Here is a 10318-nt window from a genome sequence, read left to right as displayed (position 1 = left end):
TGAGCGGGGCGACGTGGAAGGGGCGGCGGGGGTGCGGTCAAGGTCGGGGCGCCATAGGGGAGGGGTGTGTGGCGGCGGGGCGGCCGGCTACGACAGATGGGGTCGGCGGCAGCGGCGCGGTTGTGGGTGGGGAGGGAACGAGAGCGAGAGAGAGTGAAGAGAAGAGATAGAGGACGGGGGCGGGACAGCCGTTAACGTACCCGCCTCTTTGCCGTCCGCCACCGGTCGGCAAACATTCTTTGCCGTCTGCTTGCGGACGGCAAAGAGGTGGGGCCGGTGGGCTTGGGTTGGTTACACAATAACTGGACCCAACAACCTCTTTGCCGTCCGCTACCGGAAGGCATAGTTTCTTTGCCGTCAGCCAGCGGACGGCAAAGAGTTGGCTGATAGCAAACACCTTGTTTGCCATCAGCCACTTCTTTGTCGTCCGTTTTCTTGTTGCTGACGGCAAAGACCTCTTTGCCGAGATGGCGGACGACAAATAAGCTAATTCCAGTAGTGTATGACCCACAATCTAGCAAGGCATACTTTTTAGTTTAAGGGTTCTTTGTACTCGGGGAGGCGGGTTCTCCAAATTTTATATTGCATGATGCTTTACATGATGTAAGTCTGTTTAAACCTCAATTAATCGCACCATATTCCTGTCAATAAATAATATTTATTTTAGGAAAAAGGGTAAATTCCAGTTTTAACCCCATATTTTGGTATTTTTTATGCTAATTACCCCATTTAACATATTTTCATACAGGTCACCCATTTAGTGATTTCTCCAATTTATTACTCTTTTAATGTATTTTAGGTCGCACATGGCTCCTCTATTTCTTTTGCTGGAAAAGTGCCGTTGGAGTTATTTCTAAAATGGTGCAACCTAGAAGCAAATATGGTGAATAAGAATAAGGTGAAATCAACGAATAAGGAGTTGCATGACATGAATAAGAAACTCGTCAAGGTGGGACGGTGTGTTTGTACACGAGATGAGCTTGCAATGTTCAAGTAGAGGGTAAAAACAGGAATTCATTCGGGGGGGAAACAGAAGCAGAAGGATAGCATTTGGCCCATACAGAAAATGTGAGCCCACAAAGGGCCTATAGATCTGGGGCAGTCGCAAACCACTTCCTTCGTTCGGCTCATCCTCACGTCAAGGCCCGCTTTCCCCCACCCTCTCGGAGTATCGCGGCGTCCGGGAAGCAAGGCGATACGATGCCGGGGAGCGCCATCAGCGGAGGCGCGGCAAGGGCGGCCGCGGTCGCGTGGTGGCTGCAGCGCCACCAGCGACTGCCTCCGCCGGCGGACCTCCTGCCACGCAGCCTCCTTGACCGCGCGGTGGAGCTCGCCAGCAAGACCGCCGCCGCCGCCGCCCCGGAGCTGGACCCGGACCTGCCCTGCTCCCTCGGCTCGTCCTCCCTCCCTGACCTCTGCGACGACTTGGTGATTGGTAATTAGTACGTACGGATCTGGCAGGAGGGCGGCGGATTCGTTGTGCGATTCCGCGATGTTCTCAGATTGGATAGCCAGAGCTAGACTACCCTAAATGTAATGTTGCTCTAGCATGTCAATAACGGTCCCTGGTTATGCTTGATTCCGTCCTTGTTTGAAACTCATGTCTATTCACCGAGTTAACTGTGGGTCCTTGGAATACCTGATTTCTGCCTATGTCTTTATATAACCCATATGTATACTTTGTTTTGGTAAAGAAAGCTGCTACCTAGAAATTCTCATGTTATTCCAGTACGCAATACGAATTTGATTTGGGCTACGAAAGTATGAAAATATACATAGGTGTGTCAACGATAAATGAATTGACTGAAACAATAGAGTTTGTGTTGCATATGGGCCAGGCTCCATCCTAGTTCAAGTATGTGCGCTGACCCTGCATTGTATTGAACGTACTTCCTTTACATATAGACTATATATGTGCAGTGCGGTAATTGCTGGAAATGGCACAATCGCTCAGAAATCTTGTAAAATGCTCCAGCTCTTCTGTAGTGTTGGACTACTAACTGTCAGGGTTTTGTATCAGTAACATCTCTTCCTTCCTACTGGTTTTCTCTGCCAGCCTGCCTTGCAGATAAAAATGTTTCTGTCAATCTGGCTTGTAAGCAGTTCTACCAGACCGGTTATGCCGTGTGATGAGTGTGGACTGTCAAGTTCAGTACTCGGCTTGTGGGGATATAGCTGGAGATCCATGGAGCAAGCTGCTACACATAAGTGAGGAGATGTAGGGCATTGATAAAAAAAAGGTAAGACGTGCACTTTGTAATCACATTAGGTATAATTATCGCATTTTACATCAAATCCTCTCCTGCCTAGACCTCTTCTTACCGAGCACCGCGTGCTTGTCTGTCCGTGACACGACGAAGCTCGCCAAGTAGGTGTAGCAGGGCGGTATCCTGGACCTCCATGCCACTGCTTGGAATGTCCCTTCAGACGTAACTTGCCCAGACAAAACATCTTGTGCCGTTATCCTGGGAACCTCACTGATCTGGGGAGAGGGCTCATCATAAATATCACGCATCACGACGACATTGCTTGTCTTGGCCATTGTCCACATGTACAGAGGCTGGTCCTTCTGTAGGAGATTGGTCGGGTGCTCGCCAAACATGCTGAGGTGCTTGCTTGCGAAATCTCTCAAGCATCTCAGCACTCTGCGCCAAAACTGTATGTCAAGATTGGTTCTCAGTAAGCTGGCAACGATGTTCGCTGCCATGAATGATCTGTTCATGTGGAAGGCGATCTCCATGCCGAGGGCTGCCATGCTAGGATGCTCACCAGGGTTTGTGCTTCCGAATGCAACCGTCTTGAAGAAATACCAGTAAGCTTCTTGGGACAAAGATTTCAGCATAAGAGACTCTGCCGTTCCTAATGATGCTATCTTGTCTGAACGGCTGGTGAGTATGATTTTACTGCCTGGCGTCAGGTGGCTTGCTGCCGAGGTGTACAACCCCCTCCATGTTTCCTCGTCCATGTCCCCTGCTAGCTCAATCACAGCCAGTGAGTCTCCATGCGGGCTGGAGGCAAGGTTCTGATGCTTGATCACACCACTACCTTTTAGAGTGGCCAAGTTTCCACCTTTAAGATCATTCCCGCTGAAGAAGACGATCAACGAGAAGCGCCTCCGCACCCTCTCGTCAAGGCAAACATGCTCAACAAGTGTACTCTTGCCGACTCTCGCTGGACCGATTATGGGCAGCACACCCAGACTTCCATTCCTCACAGCCTCCCTACAAAGCAGAAAGCTCAAAATTGTCTCTTTTTCCATCTGCCGGCCAAACATAACCTGATCACAAAACAAATACGCGCTGTAAGGTTGCCGGGAGATCCGAGGATAGCTGGCCAAGAACATCACGAACTCCTGCATGTCACCAATCACTCTCTCAAGGCTGCTGAGCATCTTGTCAAGATTGCTGCAGCTCCCCGCATCAAGCACCTCGTCCATACTTGGGGCATCGCACACAGAGAAGAAGGTGCGTCTGAAACTGGACAGGGCAAGCGAACGGCGAGTGCTCACCTCGCCATCGGCCTTGTCCCTGTGCGCTCGGTATCTGAAGGTGTCGAGCGTGTAGTAGCCTCTGTACATACCTCGTCTCAACATCTGGAGCTGCTGGAGCATCGCCTGGTTGGTGATGTGCCTCCCCTCAGCCTCCTCGACGGTGGCATCGATCCTTAGCAGCACTGCCCGTAGCCTCTGGAGCTTCTCCTCCTCTGCTCCCTTGGACTGCAGGTATCTCTGGGTTACCATGGACAGGGCTCTGCTGACAAGATCACCCACGATTGCAGAGAGAAGCGGCTCCATTTTGGAAGGCCCCTGCAATGTTCCTGGTGGGATAGATGAATCCACCAAAGAATGGAAGAGGGAGAGGCCAACTTGTGGTTCGGGTTGAGGCATAGAAGTCGTCGGATGGACCCGTCGTAACATTGACAGCAAGACCGTCGAAATTGACCCAATACGACAGTGAGAAGAAGGTGTTTTTGTTTAAAAAAAAAAGCAATATTCTTCCCTCAAAAAAAGAAGCAAGAAGCAATATTCTTTATTTCGATATACATGAAAAAAATGTACTCCCTCCGTCTAGGTGAGTAAGTCATTTTAGGTTGTGCACCATGACCAAGGAGGAGGAGAAAACGAGAGACCTTAATGTTTATTTGCTAATTAATAGCATTGCATACAATGAACTAACCACTGCATGTTGTGTTTGGTAGTCTCAAGTCATTAAAAGCATGTACATTCCTCATCTCTAAAGTAATTTGGTTGATATGTCAAGAAACAAGAAACGAGGTAGAAGTTAATGCATCGCGCCTAAGTGTTTTGGGATTATTTGGTTTTTGTAAGATGACTTACATACCTAGACGGAGGGAGTATCTAAGATATAGAACATTGATTCATGTCCCAATCAAGCCTTCTAAATTTACCAACCAAATTACTCCCTTCGTCCCAAAATAAATGTCGCTGATTTAGTATAATTTTATGGTAAATCGGTGACACTTATTTTGAGACGGAGGGAGTACTAAAGACCCCCCACACGAAAAGGAGAAAAAACATGGCTGGAAATGACATTTAAGACAGCTAGTACAATATGTTGTCTATTGACTTTAAACCCTAAAACGGTGTTATAATTTGGGGCGGAGCTAGTATCATGGATCTGTAGAACTTCACAAAGATTTAAGAGTGATGAATGGTCACAAGAGCATTCTCTAGAATGCCGAGTTTCTCCTCTTTATGAAAAGATTGCGGCGGTCAGCAAGAATCTCAATTTGAGTTGTTCACATCACACCTCCGCTAGCATCCTAAGCGTCAGTTATTTTTGCATATCTGAATCCAGCTTTTTGCATATCTGAATCCAGCGTGGACGGAACTGGAGTTTGTCCTGATACTCTTTGTGAAAATATGGTTTGCAGCAAGTAGGATATATACAACTCTCTCCTATCCAACTTATTATGGATCGAAGGGAGGTAGTAACAAGTTTCAATGGGGTTTGTTTGTTTGTTTCTAAAATGTAAAATCCAGATGGTTTTCAGCACAAAATTGCAATGTATACCAGGTCCTCTGATACTGATTGAAGTATTACCAGTCGTATTCTCCTGTGTGCTTTGACTTGCTACTTTCGGACGTTGACAGCCAGCGTGCGATCTAATGGTTGGCGACTTGACATTTCCCTCGCGGCTACTCCAAGGCTCTTTCCAACCTCAGTCACAGATCTTTTGGCTGAAACCAGCACTGCCGATTCATGAATAAAGTCTTTTACTCCCTCCATAGAGTGTTTCTTACACTAGTGTAGTGTGAAAAATGTTTTTATATTACGGGACGGAGGGAGTAAAAGAGAGCAAACGAACAAGGCCACTCCCTTTCCCTTCTACCCAAAGGATTCAAGATGGAGGTGACCGTCTCTGCAGTTTTTGGCGATATTATAAGAAGGCGTACGATAAAGTCAAATGGTTGTTCCTTCAACAGGCCTTACGCATGAAGGATTTTGATGAAGTTTGGCGACGCCAGGTAGAATCTTTCACGCAAAAAGGGAGTGTTGGAATTAAAGTGAATGACGATATAGGTCATTATTTTCAGACATACAAGGGCCTGAGACAAGGTGATCCCATGTCTCCTATCTTGTTCAACATTGTGGTTGATATGTTGGCGATCCTGATAGGTAGGGCAAAGGAGGCCGGTCAGGCGGGTGGCTTGGTGCCTCATCTAGTTGATGGTGGTGTGTCCATCCTGGAGTACGCTGATGATACAATCATCTTTGTGGAGCACGACTTGGCAAAAGCGAGAAATATGAAGTTAGTGTTATGCTTATTTGAACAATTGACCGGATTGAAGATTAACTTTCATAAAAGCGAGTTGTTCTGCTTTGGTAGAGCCAAGGACGAACAAGAGGCTTATAGGCAATTGTTTGGATGTGAGTTGGGGGCTTTACCTTTTACGTACCTAGGTATGCCCATTCATCATCGTAAGCTAACAAACATCGAGTGGAAGTGCATTGAGGATCGGTTTGAGAAAAAACTGAGTTGCTGGAAAGGAAAAGTCATGTCATATGGAGGCCGATTGATTCTAATTAATTCAGTGCTCACGAGTATGCCTATGTTTCTCTTATCCTTCTTTGAAGTCCCAGTTGGGGTTAGAAAAAGGCTGGACTTTTATAGATCCCGATTCTTCTGGTAGAGTGATGAACTTAAGAGAAAATACCGACTCGCCAAATGGGATATCATCTGTCGACCAAAGGACCAGGGGGGCCTTGGTATTGAGAATCTTGAAGTCAAGAACAGATGTCTTCTCAATAAGTGGTTGTATAAGTTGTCAGTTGAGACTGAGGCAACGTGGGCGCAGATTCTCCGTAGTAAGTATCTGCAGTCCAAGGCTTTGTCCCAGGTGACAGTGAGACCAACTGACTCGCCGTTTTGGAAGGGGCTTATGAGAGTCAAATTTGCCTTCTTTAATAGAACAAAGTTTATTGTCGGTAATGGCAACACCAATCGCTTTTGGGAGGATACGTGGCTTGGTGAAACGCCGTTGGCGCTCCAGTATCCGTCCCTGTATCGTATTGTTCAGCGTCGTGATTCTCTTGTTGCAACGATTATGCAGTCCATTCCCCTGAATATTCAGTTTCAGAGGGTGCTTGTTGGCGACCTGTGGGAAGCATGGCTTCATTTAGTGAGTAGACTGATGGAGGTTCAGTTAGCTCATTAGCCCGATTAGTTGTGTTAGAAGCTTACTAGGTCTGGAGAGTTCACAGTCAAGTCGATGTATATCGATGTCATTAACTCTAGTATTATTCCTAGTTCCAAACATGTTTGGAAAGTCAAAGTTCCTTTGAAGATTAAAGTGTTTATGTGGTTTGTGCATAAACAAGTAATTTTAACAAAGGATAATTTGGTTAAGCGCAACTGGACAGGATCTACTAGGTGTAGTTTTTGTGATCGGGACGAGACTATCAAGCACCTCTCTTTTTATTGCCCGTTGGCGAGAGTTTTGTGGCGCCCCGTGCAAATTGCCTTTAACATTACTCCTTCGAATTCGGTTAGTATGTTATTTGGAACATGGCTTGTTGGGATAGAGTCCGAAACAGCCAGACACATTCGTGTAGGAGTATGCGCGTTGTTATGGGCAATTTGGAACTGCAGAAATGATTCGGCTTTTAATATAACAACAACTATTCATTTTTTGCATGTTTTATTTCGGGCTACTGCGTTGATCCGTATGTGGTCCTTACTCATTCAGACGGAGGCCAGGGAGCGATTGGTTACTGGATCTATCCGATGGGAGATGGTAGCGGGATATCTTCAACCGGTTTGGTTGGCGGTCATGTAATAGGATATGCGATTAGTTTACCTATCTTTTGTTATGCCAGTCGGTTGTGGCTTTTGGGAATTTTGTTCTTGGCGTTGTGACTCTGTGTGAGCTTGCCGGTTTTTATTTGTTTCACGACATTAAGACCTTGTTGAACCTCTTTTATTAATATAAATGTGGCCGTATGCATCGATCTGATGCAGAGGCCGGGAAGTCCCCTTTTCGAAAAAAAATAAAAATAAGCATGTACGTATCCTTCCTCGTCGACAGGTACCACCGGCTGCAGGCCGGAGGAGCGGAAGAGAGCCTGCAACGGCTGCGCCGCCTTCTGCTGTGAGTCTAGGCCACCGTGGAGGAGGCCGAGAGGTGGTAGATCACCAACCAGGCGATGCTCCGGCAGCTCGAGATGCTGAGGAATGACATGTACAGAGAGGCTACTACATGCTCGACGCCCTCACGTGCAGATGACGCAGAGAAGGCGACGCCACGGCCAAAAATGAGGTGAGCGACCGCTCTCTCACGCTCTGCCGTGTCAGTCCCGTCAAGCGGCTCTGCCTCTCTGCCAGGGCGCCGAAGAACATGGAGGAGTTTGTGGTGTTCTTGAAGTGCTATCCTTTGCTGTGCCGGTAACCTTGCAGCAGCTACTTGTCTACGGACATGTGCATGTATGGTCGTCACACGGAATATGAGAGGGTCGTGAGCTTCCTGCTACAGGTTGGCCCCCCTGGCACAGCAAATTTCAGCCTTCTTCCGGTAGTCGAACCCGCAAGGGTTGGAAAGAGCACCCTCGTTGAGCATGTTTGCTATGACGACAGGGTGCGCGGCTACTTCTCCTCGATTGTGTTCCTCGGCGGGGATGATCTCCAACTCCAAGGCGCGGAAGCGAATGCTCTACAAGACAGTGGTGTTATCAAGTACAGAAACGGCGCTTCACATGGGAGGCTGCTGGTTGCTGCCGAACTGATTGGGGATCTGGAAAAGGAAATATGGACAAGGATGTGGCTTTTGCTAAGCCATATGGCGCACGGAAGCAAAGTCGTGGTTACAAGCAGGTCAGAGAGGATCATGCGGCTTGGAACAACCCAGGCGCTCAGACTGAATGCTTTGCCCCACGAAGCTTACTGGTACTTCTTCAAGATGATTGCGTTCAGAGATGCTGGCCCAGAGGACTATTCAGAGCTATCATCCATAGCTATGGCGATTGCAGCTGAGCTCAACACTTCTTTCATCAATGCAAACATAATCGGCAACCTGTTGAGAGCAAGCCTCAGTGCCCGGTTTTGGTGCAAGGCTCTCGAGCGCATCAGAGAGTTCACCACCAAGCATGTGCTCATGTTTGGCGAGCATCCAGTCGATCTGATGCGGAAAGGGCGGCCTATATACCTCTGGAGGATGGCAGGTGGCGGTTCCGAAGTCCTTGTGGCCAATGGTGTTCATCAGGTGTGCTCTCCTCAGCAAGAGGTTCCGAAGCTAACATTGCTGGATTTCGTATCTGGAAGTGCTATACCGCGTGGAAATTGTAAAGTTCCTGGCGTGGAAGTCTCAGATACCCCCCCCCCCTACTATAGCTACCTGGTGAGTTGCAGCATAATGACATCGAACAAGAAGCGCTCTCCGCTGCAGAGTGTTTGATTCTGGGGTTGATCATGGGGCTACTCCCTCCGTTTCAAAATAGCCGTTTCAAAATAGATGACTCTACTTTATACTAACTTTAGTAGTACAAAGTTAATACAAAGTTGGGTCATCTATTTTGGAACAGATGGAGTAGGTGTTTGTGTATCCTCTTTGTATGTTTCCCACCTGCATTCGAGCCTCCGTGCTCGCAACGAGGGGCCGTCACAGGCTCTCCTTATACTCCCTCTATCCCAAAATAAATGTCTCAACTTTAGTATAACTTTATACTAAAGTTAATGCAAAGTTGAGACATTTATTTTGAAACGGAGGAGGTATTAATTAAAAGACCTAGGGGTTTCTTCCCCCTTGAGGTGGTGTCTTTTTCATTTTTGTATGTGTTTTCCTTTCAGCAGTGTCCGGTTTGTGCAGTAAGAACGGGTCTGAAAACAGAATGCTAACAAGAGGTAGAACCATAAAAACTAGTTTACATACCTTTAAAGTCAAATGAAATCTTAACTCTTACTGTGTACTCCCTCCGTTCCTAAATATAAGTCTTTTTAAAGATTTGAATATAAACTACATACGGATGTATATAGACGTATTTTAGAGTGAAGATTCACTCATTTTGCTTCGTATGTAGTTGATATTAAGCTCTCTAAAAAGACTTATATTTAGGAACGGAGGAAGTACATAAAACAGCATTGCTCTATCATGCACACAAAGTACTTTGTAGAAAGGGATTACAAGGAATCTAAGTACTAGGCCTAGGTGATCCGGAGCATCCGACGATTATCCTCATGTACATTATGACTACTCTCCAAGCCCCAAGTGGACATACGACGAGACCTCAAACATACGCCATTGGACACAAGGTACCAAGGAGACCCTCTTGGAGATGCTCGGAATGATGGACAAGTCCCCAAGTACAAGGATGAAGGAGCACGACAAGAGGAACCGGAGAAAGGCTACAGGACCCGGACATCCGGCCCTGGCCCGGACATCCGGCCCCTGAAGATGTCAACAGCAGCAGCCCAGCAACCGAAGTGCTACAGGGCTCGGACATCCGGTCAGGCCCTAGGCATCCGGCCCCTCCCGCAAGCCCGGACATCCGGCCACAGCCCGGACATCCGGCGCCCCATCACAGAACGTCCAGAAGCTGGACCTCGCCAGCCCGGACATCCGGCCAAAGGCCCGGACATCCGGCTCTTCGTGAGCCGCCGGACATCCGGCCCCCAACCCGGACATCCGGCACCTGCCTGTGCGCAGAGAACGGGCCAAGGGCCCTTGTATCCCCCTCTCACTTACCCCTTCGTGGGCTAGCACTATATATACTCTCCCACCTCCTCCTAGTTAGGGTTAGCAAAGGATTAGCTCATTTGAGATAGAGCTTTGCTCATCCATACGGATCTCCTCCTTGTGAGAGAC

At 47.7% G+C, this 10318-nt stretch overlaps 2 protein-coding genes across 2 annotated transcripts; one reads left to right on the top strand and one right to left on the bottom strand.

Annotated features, from left to right (window-relative positions):
* The first annotated feature begins 1122 nt into the window (after window positions 1-1122).
* On the top strand, window positions 1123-1670 carry LOC119276962. Its single transcript, XM_037558145.1, has one exon. It carries the CDS (start codon window positions 1201-1203, stop codon window positions 1441-1443), a length of 243 nt encoding a protein of 80 aa, XP_037414042.1. The 5' UTR covers window positions 1123-1200; the 3' UTR covers window positions 1444-1670.
* A 32-nt stretch (window positions 1671-1702) lies between these two features.
* LOC119276963 (disease resistance protein RGA2-like) lies at window positions 1703-3845 on the bottom strand. The gene is made up of 3 exons (XM_037558146.1): window positions 2323-3845; window positions 2041-2195; window positions 1703-2000 (listed from the first exon to the last, which is right to left on the bottom strand). The coding sequence occupies exons 1-3, from the start codon at window positions 3791-3793 to the stop codon at window positions 1896-1898; spliced, it is 1731 nt and encodes a 576-aa protein (XP_037414043.1). The 5' UTR covers window positions 3794-3845; the 3' UTR covers window positions 1703-1895.
* Window positions 3846-10318: the final 6473 nt, after the last annotated feature.

This window comes from Triticum dicoccoides, chromosome 3B, assembly GCF_002162155.2.
Source record: "Triticum dicoccoides isolate Atlit2015 ecotype Zavitan chromosome 3B, WEW_v2.0, whole genome shotgun sequence".
In the NCBI taxonomy this organism is placed as follows: domain Eukaryota; kingdom Viridiplantae; phylum Streptophyta; class Magnoliopsida; order Poales; family Poaceae; genus Triticum; species Triticum dicoccoides.
Note: the sequence above shows the minus strand (reverse complement) of the source record. Positions and strands in the feature narration are given on the sequence as shown.

Coding starts and splice junctions, on each gene's coding strand:
- LOC119276962 (XM_037558145.1), top strand. CDS start 1,201: ATGCCGGGGAGCGCCATCAGCGGAGGCGCGGCAAGGGCGGCCGCGGTC.
- LOC119276963 (XM_037558146.1), bottom strand. CDS start 3,793: ATGGAGCCGCTTCTCTCTGCAATCGTGGGTGATCTTGTCAGCAGAGCC. Junction 2,196..2,322: donor AGACAAGCACGCGGTGCTCG/GTAAGAAGAGGT, acceptor TATGTGTAGCAG/CTTGCTCCATGGATCTCCAG. Junction 2,001..2,040: donor CAGGCTGGCAGAGAAAACCA/GTAGGAAGGAAG, acceptor AAACCCTGACAG/TTAGTAGTCCAACACTACAG.